Source organism: Gorilla gorilla, chromosome 1 (genome assembly GCF_029281585.2).
Source record: "Gorilla gorilla gorilla isolate KB3781 chromosome 1, NHGRI_mGorGor1-v2.1_pri, whole genome shotgun sequence".
Lineage (NCBI taxonomy): Eukaryota > Metazoa > Chordata > Mammalia > Primates > Hominidae > Gorilla > Gorilla gorilla.
In genome coordinates, this window is record NC_073224.2 from 85,786,186 (window position 1) to 85,804,434 (window position 18,249).

The window sequence follows — 18,249 nt, forward strand, 5'->3', positions numbered from 1 at the left end:
GGGCTAAATGCTCCAATTAAAAGGCACAGAGTGGCAAGCTTAATAAAAAACAAAGACCCAATGGTATGCTGTCTTCAAGAGACCCATCTCACATGTAATGACACTTACAGGCTCAAAATAAAGAAATGGAGAAAAACCTACCAAGCAAATGGAAAACAGAAAAAGGCTGGGGTTGCAAACCTAATCTCAGGCAAAATAGGCTTTAAGCCAACAAAGATCAAAAAAGACAAAAAAGGGCATTTACATAAATGGTGAAAGATTCAATTCAATGGGAAGACTTAACCATCCTAAATAAATATGCACCCAACACAGGAGCACCCAGATTCATACAGCAAGTTCTTAGAGTTCTTCAAAGAAACTTAGACTCCCACACAATAATAGTGAGAGATTTCAGCATCCCACACAATAATAGTGGGAGTCTTCAACATCCCACTGGCAGTATTAGATCATTGAGGCAAAAAAGGTCATTTTCTTAAGTGAAATAACTCAAAACAGAAAGTCAAATACCACAGGTTCTCACTACATAATGTGTACACATGGGCGTACAGAGCAGATTAATAGACATTAGAGACTCATAAAAGTGGGAAGGTGAAAGGGGAGTGAAGGATGAGAAAGGACCTAATGGGTAAAATGTACACTATTTAGGTGATGCTTACTACTGAATATATCCATGCAACAAATCAGCATTTGTACCCCCTAAATCTACTCAAAAAAGAATTGTTATGTCTCCTTAATTAATCAATCTCTTTATCATTATGAAATGACTTTCTTTTCCCTGGAGGCATTCTTATCTCTAAAATATATCTTTTTATAATAATAGAATATAGCCACTCCAATTTTCTTTTTATTATTGTTAACATGTTATATCATTGTCTAACTTTTAACATTTAATTCATGTATGTTTTATATTTAAAGTGAGTTTCTTGTAGGCAGCATATAGTTGAGGCTTGCTTTTTATTCAGTCTGACAATCTGCCTTTTTACTTGGGGTATTTAGAATATTTACATTTATTTGATTGGGTTAAAAAGTTGTCTTGATTATTTGTTTCCTATTTTGTGTTATGTGTTTTTTTCTATTCTTTTTTGCCTTATTTTAAATTATTTTCTATGATTCCATTTTAGCTCCATTTTGGCTTATTATATATAACTTTTTGCTATATTATCTTAGTGGTGGCTTTAGGGTTTAGATGATACATCCTTAACTTATTAGTTTACTTTCAAGTGTTGTTTTATAACTTTGTGCATAGGAGAAGAGTTTTAAAACACATTTATACATTTTTCCCTTTAAGTTTTTGTGTTATTGTTTTTATACATTTTACTTTTGTTATTATCTTTACTTTAAAGAGTTATCATTTAAAGAGATTTAAATAAGAAAGATAAATGAATATTTATCTATATTGCTGAAGTTTTCCAGCGCTCTTCATTCCTTTTTGTAGATCTAGATTTTCGTCTGGTATAATTTCCTTTTCTAAAAGAATTTTCTTTAACATTTCTTGCAGTTAAAGATCTTATGGTAATTAATTCTACCAACTCTTGTATACCTAAAATGTCTTTATTTTACTTTTTATTTTGAAAGATATTTCTACTGGTTTAAGGATTCTAGATTGACTTTTTTTTTCTTTTCTGTATTTTATGATGTTCCTTCATTGCCTATAACTTGTGTCATTTCTGGTGAGAAATCTGCTGTCACCCTTATCTTTGTTTCTCTGTATATAATGTCCTTTTTCCTCTTTGGCTCCTTTTAAGATTTTTTTCTTTGTCACTTGTTGTAAGCAATTTAATTATGATGTGCCTTGATGTTCTTTTCTTCACATTCCTTGTCCTCTGCTGAGCTTTTCAGTGTGTGAGTTTATAGCTTTTATTACATTTGAAAATTTTTCAGTCATTATTCTTTAATTTGTTTTTCTGTCCTCACTTTCTCACTTTCAGAGACTCAGGTAAGATATTAGGCTCTTCAGAGACTCAAATTAGACATGCCTGATAGCTCACTGATGCTCTATTTGTCTGTCATTTATTTCTCTGTTTAAATTTTGATAATTACTATTACTATGTCTGCAAGCTCATTAATCTTTTCTTCTGCAAAGTTGTTGTTAATCCATGCCAGAGAATTTTTCTTCTCAGATATTGTAATTTTTACCTCCAGAGGTTCAATATAGGTCTTTTAGGAGTTTTTCTGTCTCTACTTAAGATGTTTTTATCTTCTAATTCCTTTAATAAGTGGAATATAGTTATAATAATTCTTTTAATGTCACACTCTACTCATTCTATCATTTGTGCCATTTCTCTGTCGCCCAGGCTGGAGTGCAGTGGTGCGATACCAGCTCCCTGCAACCTCTGCCTCCCAGGTTGAAGCAATTCTCCTGTCTCAGCCTCCTGAGTAGCTGGGATTACAGGCACTCACCACCATGCCCAGCTAATTTTGTATTTTTAGTAGAGACAGGGATTCACCATTTTAGCCAGGCTGATCACGAACTCCTGACCTCAGGTGATCTGCCCGCCTCAGACTACAAAAGTGCTGGGATTACAGGCATGAGCCACTGTGCCCAACCTAATAATTTTTTTTTTTTATTGGATTTCACACATTGTTAATTTTAACTTGTTGAGTGCAGGAACTTTTTTTTTTTTATTTCTAGGGGTATTCTTCAGCTTGGTTTTGGTAGGTAATTAAAATATTTGGAGATAGTGATACTTTTAGATCTTGTTTCAAGGCCTTTTTAAGTAGCACTGAAACAGTTTAGGGATGATTTTTTTTCTCCTAATGAGACAAAACCCGTCTGAGTACTCTACCTCGGTACTTGTGAATTATAAGGTTTTAAATTCTGGCTTACAGGCACAGGCATTATCACTAGCCTTTGTTGAGCACTGGATCTTTTTCTCTAATCATTTTTGTTGTTTCCTACCCTTCAAACTCAGGCAGTTTACTTGCATGCATGTTCTCATTAGTATTCAGCTAAATACTTAAAGGGGGCTCTCTTTAGATCTCTGCAGATCTCGAGTGTGTGCGTTTGTGCGTGTGTGTGTGTGTGTGTGTATGCGTGTGCATGCACTCATGTACTCCATTCTGGTACCCTGGCCTTTCAACCCTAGCTATTGACCTCTCTGGACTCCCATTTCTGTCTTTTTAACTTGATGAGACCACTGGCTTATCTCTTTTTGTGTTGGCTCTTAGAAATGTAGTCTAGGTGGTAAGCTCAGGCAATTACAAACCCCACCTCATTCGTTCTCACCTTCTCATCTTTCAAGAGTCATTGTCCTTTATTATTTAATGTCCAATGAATTGAAAACTCTGTGTGTGTGTGTGTGTGTGTGTGTGTGTGTGTGTGTATATATATATATATATATATTTTTTTTTTTTTTTTTTTGAGGCAGAGTCTTGCTCTGTCACCCAGGCTGGAGTGCAGTGGCATGATCTCGGCTCACTGCAAGCTCTGTCTCCTGGGTTCACGCCATTCTTCTACCTCAGCCTTCTGAGTAGCTGGGATTACAGGTGCCTGCCACCACACCCGGCTAATTTTTTTGTATTTTTTAGTAGAGAGGGGGTTTCACTGTGTTAGCCAGGATGGTCTCGATCTCCTGACCTTGTGATCCACCCGCCTCAGCCTCCCGAAGTGCTGGGATTATAGGCGTGAGCCACCGCACCCTGCCAAAAACTATGTATATTTTTAAGGTTGCTTGCTATAGGAGTGTAAATAGAGTAAATCTGTTCTCTGTTATTACATCCTGGACAGAAACAGAGGCATAGGCTCCATAGACAGAGGCTCCACCCCTTACAAATATACAAATATTTTTAAGCTTTGTTCTAAAATGCAATTAAATTACTTGGAAATAGCTTAATACTTTCAGGTCTTGCTTTTATGCTTTGTTAGACAAGCCATAGCAACATTTATTTTAATCCTAGGCTGATTTTTCTCCACCATTGAAGCAAGAATCTTCTGAGTAGTCTATCAGATGCTCAATTAGACAGAAAAAAATACCGCATTTTTAAAGTCCCATTGGTAAACTCTCTCCTTCTCTGTCCTCCCTGGACCCACCCAGCATTCCTCTCCCTACCATTAACCCTCAAGTAATCTAAGCACAGTACTTTATAAATCTTGAAGAACCAACCACATTATTACCAGAATTTCTTGACAATGCTAAAAAGATTAAAAGACACATTTTAGAAAGTATAGCCATGACTCTTGGGGCAGGATTTAGAAATTAACAGACGTAGAGCCTTCCCAGGACCTGTAAGTTGAATAACGAGGGACATATTCTTAGTAATCTTGAGAAGAGATGGTGAACCATTCTTACCGTTCTGACACCGTGCAATGTAGAGGAGGTGACACATTCCCAATGATGCTTGTTGTACAATCGAGGGATCTTCATGGGAACACAAAAGAGACAGCTCTGCTGCCAGGAGACCCAAACATGGAGCATCAACACTTATCTAATGGAGAAACAAAGGAGAACATGCATTTGCTATGCATAGCCAACATGAAAATGTCTGCATGCATCTGATCCTGTTATAAATCAGACTAGGATTCTAAGATAAGCTTCAGAGTTTACAATATCTGTAATCAAATCCTGGCCCCATTACTGACTCTCAATTTCCTCATCTGTGAAATGAAGACCAATAAATTCCACTTTGTAACAGTTATTGTGGAGAGTAAGGGGTAACACTGATGACAAGAAGAAAAATTCCTAGGAAAGTACTTGGACATAAAGGTGACTCAACTAATGTTAGTTTCTATGCCATGAAGTGGGTAGTCACTTGCAGGTAGCAAATTCCCAGGACATAGAAAAGTAAGGTGGGCTGTGTATTTCCAAAACCTTTAGTACTTCCTTCTTCACATACGAAACACTAGATGTTTCTACAAGTCACTGAGGAGGCATGCCACTTTTCCTCTGGAAGTTATTCTGACTCCTCTCAAGGAAATTCATTTTTTTAAAATGCAGAGCATTTGCTTTTGATGTCAAAGCTACTACCAAAATATTTCTGTATTTCTTTCTACAACTTCTTCAACCCTTAGACTGATCAAATATTTAGATTTTCACCTTAATGGACCTCTCTGGCTAGATAATATCCAAACAGAGAAGGGAGTAGAGAGAGAAAAGAGGAAAGGTAGAAAAGGCATTTGCTTTTATGAAAGTATGAGGGCCTTTACCAATTTTGCGTGTCATTTTTTAGACAAAGAAGGGCTCTGATTAAATGTAGATTTGGCCAACTAGCAGCATGGCTTGCAGATAGTTCTTGCCTCCAAGACAAGTGAGTACTTTTCCTAGGTAGAGGCTTTGATGATTGGAGCAATTGTTGATGGTAAACTCTAGGGGGATCCCAAGGCCTGCTTCTGCTTCTGTTGACCTTTTTCATGCCCCATTTTCCCTGCCCTTTATGTGGCTTAACTCACCACTCCCCGCCCACTCTATCTCTGTCACACACACACACACACACAGAAATTCCTAAGGAAGAAATATGAAGTGACCTGGGTCATCTAGGTCGTGGGCGAAGGCCATAATTGAATTGTGATATGGGGAGTGATGATCTCAGTAGGAGAAGAGAGATTATAAATCTCTTTTTTCCATGGATATTCTCCTTGTATTCTTTTCCACCCGTACAAAGACTGGCCTGGTCCTTCCCCTTATAGGAGCTCTGTGGCTTTAGAGAATCTGGGAGCAGACAGCCTCCGCTCTAGGCCCTAGGGGGAAATGCTCTCTTTCCCTGAATGTCCTTTTCTTTGGGTTTGCATTCCAAGTTTTTTTTTTTTTTTTCCCACTCGATGGCAAGATCTTAAAACCATCCTTGTGTATGGGCATGAGAAAAAGGAGCAAGTTTTCTCTCTCTACTGGATATGAGAGAAGAGTAGTACTTCTCACAGCTTAACTCACTGAAGCTGAGCACCACTTACAGGGGATTGGCCTTACAGTCATCTTATATTACAGGTTTTGCCTCAAATGTCCTCTCTGATTATCCCTGCTCAGGAGCTTGTTAGATGTGTAGTTCTTAGTAGATGTTTTTGTAAATGAAGCTCCTAGTGGTTTCCTTCTGTTCTGTTTGCCAGTTAGGATCTATCTAGGTGTATGTCTCTAGCAGAGTATGTGTGGTTGTGCCTAGACTGCATATCCACTTACTGTCACCAACTAAAAAGGCATGTTTAGGAAGTGGGACATGACCCAAGGTAGGCTGAGAGAGGAGTAAGGCAGCGTGGATCGTGGAGCACACTGATGTATATCCTGCCAAGCCCCTTCAGAAGCGTGACAACCACAGTTACCCCTCCTCTAAGACAAGACTTTGAGAGCTTTCGATATGATATATCCTGCCTTTATAGAAAATCTACCCAAGTACTAAAAAGAAGCAGATATTTAAAAACTGGAGAAAAGTAGCTTCTCGGTATTCACTCCTAAACCTAAGTATTCCTGCTTAGTTTTCTGGCCCTTTTAACTGTGCCCTTTCTTTGTAGATCTGGCCTCTCCAGTCCCTTATCTTAACAATAATGATAGTTTTAAGTGCTAGATTCCAGAAGCAACCACTTCTATGGTTTTCAGCTGCTTCTTCTGGAAGTCGCCCCTGTTTCTATAAACAATGCACCTTTGCTTCTAACATCAGTTTGAGACATTGTCTATCTCAATTCCATTCTTCCACTTCACCACAATTCTCTCAATAGAGAACATTACTCATCATAGTGTATTATTTTTAATTCTTCTACTTTTGTGTTTTACTAATATATTAATACTTTTATTTCTTGTTTCATAGAACAGAATAACAGAATAGGAATGCAACAGGATAAAACATAACAGAATAGGAACATAAGTAGAATCATACAAAATGTAGCCTTTTGTGCCTGGCTTCTTTCACTTAGTATAATGTTTTCAAGGTTTATGCATGTTGTAGCATGTATACAACTTGATTCCTTTTTTTGAGTGGATAATATGCCATATGCGTATGTTACGTTTTATTTGTTCATTTATCTGTTGATGGACATTTAGATTGCACTTTTCAGCTACTGTGAATTTTGCTGCAATGAACACTTTGTACAAGTTTTTGTTTGAACAACTGCTAAATTCTTTTAGGTATATACCTAAGATTTCTGTGTCAAATGGCAATTCTATGTGTAACTTGTTGGAGAACCACCAAACTATTCTCTGCACTTTAATTTTTGCACTTTTGAGCTCATAGCATTTACATTGTATTCAGTAACTTATTTAAGTTTTCCTGTGCTGGGTTTATAGATTAATTCTGAAAGTTGAAAATCAATAATATGGTCTCACCATGACTAGATAAAATTATTCAATATATAGGCCATGCTCACTTTAGTTATATTTCCTTTCAGTATGTACCTATGTCTTTCTCATCTGTACCCTGCATTATCTCTTTATTTTTAAAATTATTTTTATTTTTACTTTTTTTGGAGATGGGGTCTCACTCTGTCACCCAGGCTGGACTGCAGTGGCGTGATCATAGCTCACTGCAGCCTAGAACTCCTGGGCTCAAGAGGTCCTCCCACCTCAGGCTCTCAAAGCACTGGGATTATAGGCATGAGCCACAAAGCCCAGCTGTCTCTCTATCTTTAATAGTAATTTTTTTCTTTATTTACTTTTGTCGGTCTCTTTTATTTGGAGAGTTTCCCCAAATTTCACAAAGTGTGGTTGCTGCTTGATATTTAAGGATGTAATGCCTCTTGATGGGGTTTTGTGTGTGAGCAAGGCTTGCCACCTGTTGTACTTCGTTTTAGAGCAACTGGGAGGGAGGCTGGGGTCATGCTGTAGTATAGTTAGACAGAATGCAAGACTCTTTTCTCAGGGAGCTTAACAATGGTTTTTGCAAAAGAAAAATTCTCAACTTCTGTCTGCCAATGTGTGTCAAGAGGAATGCGGGACAATGTAGGTTCTTCTGTACACGCTTTCAATTAATCCTTCGAATTAATGCATGTGTTTCCAGCCTGCCTTTGACTCCCAGCCCTTATCATTATTTGGCCTTTCATAACTCACTCTCTAGGGTTCTACAGGGCAAACTACTTTTCTTTCAGCTAACTCCTACCCTGATGCTCATGGGTTCCCACCATTCAATTCCCCTGCCAGGTTTTATCTTCTACCTAATCTGTCTTCCAGAAATTTGTTGGCATCAGTAGCCCATTGAAAACACTTCATTAATTCTTTTTGTTGCTGTGTATTTATACTTTTAAAATATTTTATTACCATCATTTTGTGGGGACTCTGGAGGAGAAGGAGATATATACACGTGGGCAGTTTGTTAGATTTAGCTGGAAACCCACCATCCATTTTTAAATGCTGATGTGCCAAAGGAACAAAGCTAAGAAAAAAAATCTTAATGCTATAAGTTGACATGCTTAACTTACATTTCTTTGCCTGTTGAAAGTTGAACCATTTAATTGAAAGAACATGTGCTTTGAGTGCAGGAGTTTCTCTACCCTGATGGGCACATGAGTCATGTGAGACAAATCATCACTTTAAAAATGTTTATGACAAGATAAAAATGATAGAATTGTTCAATAGGACAAGAATCTCTGACACTCTGGAGGACCTAGGCTAGGGTTATTATGGAGAAAAAAGTCTATCCAGTGTAGGAACAGTACCAGAGAACAAATGAGGTGGATGCACTTAGAGAAGGGTAGAACAAATATTCGTTGATGATATACAATGTGTCAGATACAGAGATACACAGACTAGGGCTGTGGGAATCTCAGATTTTAATTTGTCAACAATGTGTTTTGATTTTTTTGTTTTGTATATTTGCCTCCCCAATTAATTTCACTGGCTTAATCATCTTTACAAGACATTATTTTAAAGAGAAAGCGAACTTACTGAAGTTTTATGCTTCCCTGATTGTGATGAGCTGGTTGATTCTAGCTCTAGTTTCAATGTTCTGGAAAATACTGAAGTACTTCCACCTGGTGGCACTTAGTGAACATTGCAGAACCGAGTAATAGGTTATTCCGTTGGGTTTCTCGAACAAATCTGAGTAATAGCTAGGAACTCTCGACTAACAATTTATGAGAACCTTCTGCTACACATGTGAATTTACATATTTATTCCTTTGCAGTTGAAGGATGGGATGTATGCAAAGGAGAATGAACTCTACTACAGTAATGGAAAGAAGTGATAGAAGATGAAACTCCAAAATGCCTATCTGCTACTTGAGTGGAACTCACTAGAATATATCAAATGCAGAGAGAAACATGTGACTAGGCTCTAGTCAAACAATTGTCATCAAATACTTGCTGAGTATATAACACATTTTAGGAGCTGTGCAGAAAACAGTCTTGAGTGGTGAGATACACTTAATTTCAAGCCTCACTTGCAAAATTTTCAATGGTGAACCTTCTGGACACCAAATGTATAACTCGAGCTATTTTAGAAGTTAGAGAAAGGCTGCCTTCCCAGGTCAGAGAATCAGAAGATTGAAATAAGCTGCTCACTCTCTTTTTTTGGACACTGAAGCAGGGAATTAGCATGATACAAAGAACACTCTGGACTGTGTCCCCCATCTAAGTAAATTGTATTATGTTCCAAAGCTGAGTTTAAACAAAACAGTAAAAATTCAGAGGTATTACAAAGCTGATCTAGATTCTTCATCTCAATAAATCTGGGGACGGCTTGTACAAGCAGTAGAAAATGGATAAAGATAACATCATGAATGCATGTTTCTCACCCTCTTTACTTTTATCTCCTCCTGAAGTGACTCCAGCAATCAGATAAGTAATTAGCAGAGTATGTTTACAAATCACTGTGAAGGATGAGTTGGGAAACAGAGGCTGAATATACAGTATCCACAAAAGGGAAATGTTCATAGGTAGTATAAGGTTTTTGAGAAGGCAGGCCATGATGTCATTCAAAGTATAGACAAACTCAGTAAATACTGGTGATTATGACATACCTATTTGTTCTCCATCTGAAATGCAAAAATTAAAAAGTCTGATTGTATCCCAGTATTTGTGAAGGTGTGGGGAAATGGGCACCTTAATATTTACATGAATGCAAATTGGTGGACAATTTTGTGTTACTAAACTTTAACCTATCATACTTCTTTATCTGACCATTATCTTTCTAAGCCTTTCCAGGTACACACTCATGTACTTGCACAAAGATGCCTGTTTTGTATTGTTTGAAGCAGAAAAAAATTAAATGATACTTTAATGTCCATCAACTGAAAAATAGCTAAATGGATCATAATATGTCAAAACTATGGGCTATATACTGTATTTAAAATAATAAAATGAATCTACATATGTTGACATGAAAATGCCTATAGGATGTATTGTTTCAGTGAAAAAAAGCAAATTGTAGAACCATATGTGAATATAACTTTAGTAAAGAAACAATAAATAATAAAGCTACGTATTTCAGTGTGTGTTTTATATGTGGGTGTGCACATTGAAAGTGGTTTGTTAGGACACACATCATGCTGACATGGCTAAGGACAGGGTTGTTGTGGAGAGGATAGTAAAGGGAGATTTATGCTCTACCTCTAGCATGTTTCACAATGAAAGAACTTGAGGATTACTTGTATAAATTTAAAATAAATAACAGCTTTCAAATTATTTTAGGAAGTAATACATAAGAAGACAGGTAAGGTTGGAAGAATTTTAAAGATTACAAATTGTGGTCTACAGAGGAAATTTCAGAGTCAGCAAGAATCTGGTTTTAACACCTTCATGCTCTTTGCATAAAGCATGATGCATCTTAACCAATTGTTTGAGAAAGTCTGTTCTGATTGACAAAAAGTCATGTGGGATATTGACTCCTTTTCTGATATCCCAACCAACCTACCAGTACAATAATACCAAGGACCTGTCAAGTACTGTTAGGACCCAAGACATGGAAAGCAGCACTATGGAAATGCAGTCTTCAGAATGAGGTGGCATTGTTATATTCTGTGACTTACATATTTTCTGACTTTCGTGACTGTAAATCTTAACACCTTTTTGATGATCACCATTATTCTCTCTTGCAGATATGAGCTATCTTTACTCATCCACACGAGCATTTCCTGTTGGAAACATAAAAGTCATCCTAGAACCATGAAATTTCCATTTTCCAAGAACCTTTCCTCTATTCTTCAACTTCACCAATTCAGGCATTCCTACATTCTCCTGGTTATTTCACACTTAACCTACATTTATCTCAAAAACACAGACAATAAGCATCTAGTATACTACTTCATCTACTATGGAAACTGTATCTGGGTTTTATTTTATTTTATTCTATTCAAAAAGTATTTACTAATATCCACTATAACAGTCACTTTGTTAGGCACCATGAGTAGTTCAGTACGAAGCTATGATATGATTATCAGCTGCTTTGCCTCCTCTTTTTCTTTCAAAGTGTGTATTCTCCCTTTTATTTTTAAATGACAATCTGCCTTTCAGCTTTAAAGAGACTTAAAATCTTGTCTGATCCTGCAATATCATCTTATTCCAGAATTCCTCTGCCAATTCACCACTCAAATATTCTGGCTTGTGGTTAGAGAGTACATTACTGGAGGCAGGTTGGTTAGAAAGTTCTTGCAAATTTTGATTCAAATCTGTCTTAGCTGCACCTTCTAGCTTTTCTTAATCCTCAGAGGCAAGGACACATTTACAACCTTGAAAAGGGAAGAATACTGCATATGCCTCATAAGCCAATCACCATTAATAGCCTTCTTTAAGGCAATCTGTCAGGGTCTACTATATTTATGTCAATGGTTGGCCAAACCTCTTCACCTTCTCTTGCTCCCATTGTGAAAAATGTTTGAAGTCTATTTCCTAAGGTGAAAGAGTTTCTAAATCTCAGAGGGGTCAGCCTCTGCCTTGTCCTTTTCAGGAGTGAGGTTTCAGCCCTTTTTGAGAAGCAGGGAAGCTTTTAGGCATGGTAGGTATAAGAACAAAGTGGTTAAGTAACAGGCTCCCAAGCTAGAGGGGCTCCTCCACACATTAGCATTATATCTATTATTGCTCCTTTCTCCATTTTCATTTTTTTAAATCTGTGAAATGGAAGAATTAATAGTAACCCCCTCATGGAATTATGTTAAGGATTGTATGAGATAACCCACATATTCAATTTAGTGCCTGACATGGAGTCAATGCTTAACTCAATAAATGGAAGCTATTGATAGTGTCATGGAGTGAATAAAAGAGCATGCATGGGCAGGGAAGGGGAGGATTCATAATCACAGTGAAGGGTTGTGAGGATAACAACTTTTTTTAACTTTTATTTTAAGTTCAGAGGTACATGTGCAGGTTTTTATATAGATAAACTTGTGGTATTAAGCCTAGTACCCATTAATTGTTTTTCCTTATTCTCTCTCTCTTCCCAACCTCCACCCTTTTTCAGGCCCCAGTATCTCTTGTTCCCCAATATGTGTTCATGTTTTCTCATCACTTAGCTCTCACTAATAAGTGAGAACATGCAGTATTTGATTTTCTGTTTCTGTGTTAGTTTGTTAAGGCTAATGGCTTCCAGCTCCATCCAAATTCCTGCAAAGTACATAATCTCATTCTTTTATATGGCTGCATAGTATCCCATGGTGTATGTGTACTACAGTTTCTTTATCCAGTCTACCATTGGTGGTTATTTAGGTTGATTCCATGTCTTTGCTATTGTGAATAGTGCTGCAACAAGTATATGTGTGCATGTGTCTTTATGACAGAACAATTTATATTCCTCTGGATATATTATATCCAGTAATCGAATTGCTGGGTCAAATGGTATTTCTGTTTTTAGGTCTTCGAGGAATCACCATGCTGTTTTGTACAATGGTTGTACTAATTTACACTCCCACCACCAGTATATAAACATTTATTTTTCTCCACAACCCTTCTAGCATCTGTTGTTTTTTGACTTTTTAAGAATAGCCATTCTGACTGGTGTTAGTTGGTATCTCATTGTGGTTTTGATTTGCATTTCTTTAATCAACAATGAGGTTGAGCTTTTTTTCATATTCTTGTTGGCCACATGTATGTCTTCTTTTGAAAAGTGTCTGTTCATGTCCTTTGCCCACTTTGTAATAGAGTTTTTTTTTTTCTTGTAAACTTAAGTTCTTTATAGATGCTGGATATTAGACCTTTGTCAGATGCATAGTTGGCAAAAATTTTCTCCCATTCTGTAGGTTGTCTGTTTACTCTGTTGATAGTTTCTTTCGCTGGGCAGAAGCTCTTCAGTTTAATTAGATCCCATTTGTCAATTTTTGCTTTTGGTCCCATTTGCAACTGCTTTTGGTGTCTTTTTCACAAAATTTTTGCCTGTTCCTATGTCCAGAATGGTATTGCATAGGTTGTCTTCTAGGATTTTTATAGTTTTGGGGTTTACATTTAAGTCTTTAATCCATCTTCAGTTAATTTTTGTATATGGTGTAAGGAAGGGGTCCAATATCAATCTTCTGCATATGGCTAGCTAGTGGATAACATTTTTTAAATGAATTAAAAAAAACAGTCAGCTCAAATTAGGCACAAATTAGCTTAATACATTTTTATTTTCCTTCAAATTCCTTTTTGTCTTCATAAATACCAATACTGCTTCTTTACTTGTATGTATTTATGATTTATACAGCTCATAGATGCTCCTGGTAGGATAAATCCATCTGTTTTTCCAGTACTTCTGGACAGTTGGCCTCTGATGCCAACATGTTAGGAATGCAAAGTTGAAGACCATAAGACATGCAGTGCAGTCTTCTGTCTCTGGTTGGGACATTAAAAAATGAAGTGAGGTCTCAGTTGTGAAAACTAGGGTTTTGAATTGTTGTTAGGCCTTCTTTAGGTACAGTAGTATCCATGAAGATAGAATGCTCAGCATTTTCTTTAGCACCTGAGTTGATGAGGAAGAAGCATGAACACAGACATACACAGCATGGTTTCATTGCTATGTGAACTTGAGGGTAGTTTAGGCTAATACTGCTCTCTAATACTATTCTCTGCTACTTCAAACTGTGTTCACCCATATATCATCACATGAGATCTGGTTTCTCAAGTACCTGTTGATGCTGTCCTTCCCAAATTAAATTCCTAAAAGTGTGCCCCTGTAATTCAAATAAAGGGAAGTGACTACATTTCACTCTTTTGTGGTAAAGAAAAACTTTCAGTCATCAAATACTTGAAGGAGATGCAAATATAGCAAATGAGAAGAAAGTGAAGCATAGTGAGCATAGCAGACTTATGACAAGAAAATTAAACTACTTATTTCCCCTTTACCTTTAAGATCTGTAGTTTGTAGAGGTCTTTAGACACCAAGCTCGTAAGAATGTTCTCATATATATTTAAAATATTGTGGTATAAATTCTGAAACACAAAAACATTGCACAGTCAGCCAGACTTAGATAAAATTTTACCTAAAGTCTACAGTGTTTTTCTTGCTTAAAAGTTACTTTTAATTGGGTTTCAATTCCTTGAACATGAATCAGCGACACAGAAAATACTTAACATCAAATTGTAAAATGCCACACATATTTAAAGAATTTTAGGATTATCTCAGATATTAAAAAATATACAAAGAAAAAGACAAATGAAAACATAAAAATGTAATTCTCTTTGAGAAGTAGAATGAGTATTTTTAGTGACTTTCTATAATATTTAAATTTTCTGTAATAAGCATCTACCATGTTTATAGGAGGAAAAGCTATAAATTTAATTTTATAAAAACTTGCTTTTCCATGTTTATGAATGCTGCATTTCCTCAATATTCTTTCTGCTTAAATGTGATTTTGCTTGAGAATTCAATATGTTGGATTTATTTTCACTGGATGTGTGATTTTGAGTTCATTTTCAAAAACAACATAGCCCTGGCTAATAGTTTTGTCCCCCTATTTATAAAAGTTTTATTTCCTATTCTAATGGTGAACATTTAGAAAAATTCTCACCTCTAAAATTTTAAATTTTCTCTTGCCTTAGCTGTTTATAGATTATCTTTTTAGTGTTTGTTTTGGGATACTCTTGTATGTATACTTTTCAATTTTCCACTGTCTTTTAGAATGTAATAACATGAATATATTTTATTCTAACTGTTGCTTTAAGTTCATTGAAAGGAATAATTTGTGAATATCCACCTGAACAATTGTGATGGAAGTAGACAGTAATTGCTATTTTAAGTGCTGCTACTTACTACTATCTATGTAAAAAAAAAATAGACTTTTATGCCTCTGTGATTTGAAATAGGTTGGAGAAGACTCAAGCATGACGTGACTTGGTTCTTATTTTAGCTGACACCTACAAGTTATCCAAACATCATATTTAAATATAATTCAGGCCAGGCACAGTGCCACACACCTATAATCCCAGCAATTTGGGAGGCCAAGGTGGGAGGATTGCTAGAGTTCAGGAGTTTGAGACCAGCTTGGACAACATAGTGAGACCTCATCTCTATAAAACAAAACAAAACAAAAATTAGCCAGGTATGGTGGTGCATGTCTGTAGTCCTAGCTACTTGAGAGGCTGAGATGGAAGGATTGCTTGAGTCCAGAAGGTGGAGATTTCAGTGAGCCAAGATAGTGCCACTGAACTCTAGTTTGGGTGAAGGAGCAAGACCCTGTCTCAAACAAAACAAAACAAAACAAAACAAAACCCAATATTGAATACATTTTATATGTAAATAGATGGAAACAGTAAGATTTATTGTTCCACACACTATGTAGGTACTAGAAATTGTATGCTATGTGGGTATTGGAAATTTCCATGTGTGAGTAGCTGATATATAAAATATATGGAACATTAATAAACATGGGGCATTTGGATGTTTAAATGCTATATAACAACACATTTTTTTCTTTCTTTCTAGTATTGGAAGAAGACTTTTATTTAACTCAGAACTTATTTTTCTTCTCCCAACTACCAGAGTGGTCTTCACCAGTAAAAAGTAAAAGTATCTCTGGGTATCCTCATGTAGCCACTCAGGAATATTTGGAAGAAGTCCAGCTGGAAAAGAATGGCACATTTGGAAAAAATAGCAGCCTACAAATCTGTGTTAGGGATATAGGAACATAGCTGAGAAAGCTTCTACATTAAAGTCACCTTGCATCAATTGCAGATGAGGCTGAAATTCTCTGAGATTTGTACAGAAGCTCTTATAAAAAGAAACAATTAGCCTGATAGTTTTGCATCTGAGTGTTGTAGGTTCTCTCCACAAACTGAAGAAAGAGAGGTGGCTATGCTGACACCTCACTTTATACCATATGCCACAAATTTCTTCTCTAGCTTATAGAGCAAGTTCACTGTATAGCAATGCTAAAGAAATGGAGACCACAGATGTTTGCTAATCTTACTATAGGATTCTTTCTACTTCCATCTTTCTGTGTCCCTATTCCATTCTTTGAAGCACTTGCCAGCAAACTCCCTATTCTTGCTAAACCAGTTAACCAAAAATATCTTCACCTATTTGCTCCTACAAATCCTATAGAATCCATTAAAATCCCATGGGTTGTAGAACTCACAAGGAGTCCAGTGGTGTAGATTAGTGCACTGACTGTTATAACTAAAAAGAGTGAAGAGGAGGACCCTAAAGATTATCACCTGCTGAGTCACATTCTGCAGGATTGTTGTGATGTGTAATAACATCCTATAATGATTAAAGGAAGAAAAATTTTACCTCCATGTCCTCAATGTACTCATAACTGCTCCCCATTTCTTTTACTTTGTCAAGACTTGGCATGACAACTAGCATTCCAAAGGATGACTCTATTATCTTCAACTGAGATTCAAACTGCAGTAAGGGATCCACAAAGCTGACAAGAAAAAGGAGTAATTATTAATGATGAGAAAACAAATATAATAGAAATTTAGTGGCCTTTTTTTCTTTTCTTTTTTATGTATTTATTTATTTTTTGAGACAGTCTCGCTCTGTCACCCAGGCTGGAGTGCAGTGGTGCCATCTCGGCTCACTGCAAGTTCCACCTCCCGGGTTCACACCATTCTCCTGCCTCAGCCTCCTGAGTAGCTGGGACTACAGGCGCCCGCCACCACGCCTGGCTAATTTTTTGTATTTTCAGTAGAGACGGGATTTCACCATGTTAGCTAGGATGGTCTCAATCTCCTGACCTCTTGAGCTGCCCGCCTCAGCCTCCCAAAGTGCTGGGATTAGAGGCGTGAGCCACCGTGCCTGGCCCAGCCATTTCTTAGTGATAAGCAAAAATGAGGTTCAGCTTTTGGCTTTGTATGGCAGATGAGTCTTAAATATTCTCTTAAAAATGATAATAATGTTGTAAAAATAAAGGAATTAATTTCTTTGTAAATATTATCTATAAACAGTTATTTAGAAATCAGAATATATTTCTCCATAAACATAATAAGGCAAAGAGTGGTTACATTCCCAGCCAAGTCCACAAAGCCATGCTAAGCTTTAAACAGTTGAAATATATTACTGCCACATTTTCTGTAATCAATGATAATATGTTTTTCACATCTTAGTATTTCTTACATTGAGATGCATCTTCAAATTGATGGCAAATGAAGCTTGCCTCAGCACCTAGAAAGATTATCTGCTTGTCTATGCAATACAGAAAGACTGGGAAAGAGTATAAGAAAGAAATAGTAGTCGCCAAATTATGATGGTGAAGTTTGGAGTAATTCCTTATCTTTCACAATTGCATGTTTTTAAAGATATAACATTTTAAATATATCCAATTAGTGAAATAAAAGAGCATGATAGCTTATCATACCTGGAGTTCACAGCCAGGATCATGGATTCATTACTTAACAGGCCTGCGTATGCATCCAATAGGCTGCTAACTTTATGTGCCTAAGACCATGTTAAAAAAAAAAAAAAAAAAGAAGAATTAATGATTACAGAGCAGTGAGACTCATAATAGCATGCGCACTTCTTCCTTTTACAGAGACTAAAGGAACCAAATCAGACTGGAAAACATGCTCAAGAGTTCATAGAAGTGTTGAGACCAAACTGTAATTTAAATCTACAATAGTATGTTTGCCTAAGTGGAGATCTTTTACAGTCAACCACTATGCTTATATAATTTGCATTTCCAGACAGCATTTTGTAAGGTGTGCTCTTTACCAGATGCACTTCTGTACACCACTGTAACTATTAAGTCCCATCTACACAGTCTGGAGTCTACCTATAAAAATGCCAGCAGGGCCGGGCGTGGTGGCTCACGCCTCTAATCCCAGCACTTTGGGAGGCCGAGGCGGGGGGACCACGAGGTCAGGAGATCGAGACCATCTTGGCTAACACGGTGAAACCCCGTCTCTACTAAAAATAGAAAAAAATTAGCCGGGCGTGGTAGCGGGCGCCTGTAGTCCCAGCTACTCGGGAGACTGAGGCAGGAGAATGGCGTGAA

General features: G+C 36.8%; 1 protein-coding gene across 1 annotated transcript in view; it reads right to left on the reverse strand.

The window, feature by feature from the left end:
- Window positions 1-18,249, reverse strand: part of LOC101124651 (maestro heat-like repeat-containing protein family member 9) — a 62,909-nt gene that overhangs the window by 22,663 nt on the left and 21,997 nt on the right. Inside the window, exons 4-8 of the mRNA XM_004027885.4 lie at window positions 17,614-17,693; window positions 16,545-16,680; window positions 14,159-14,245; window positions 10,879-10,983; window positions 4,290-4,425 (exon numbers count right to left, since the gene is read on the reverse strand). Of these exons, the coding sequence (XP_004027934.2) occupies window positions 4,290-4,425; window positions 10,879-10,983; window positions 14,159-14,245; window positions 16,545-16,680; window positions 17,614-17,693 (544 nt within the window). The remainder of the gene's footprint in view (window positions 1-4,289; window positions 4,426-10,878; window positions 10,984-14,158; window positions 14,246-16,544; window positions 16,681-17,613; window positions 17,694-18,249) is intronic.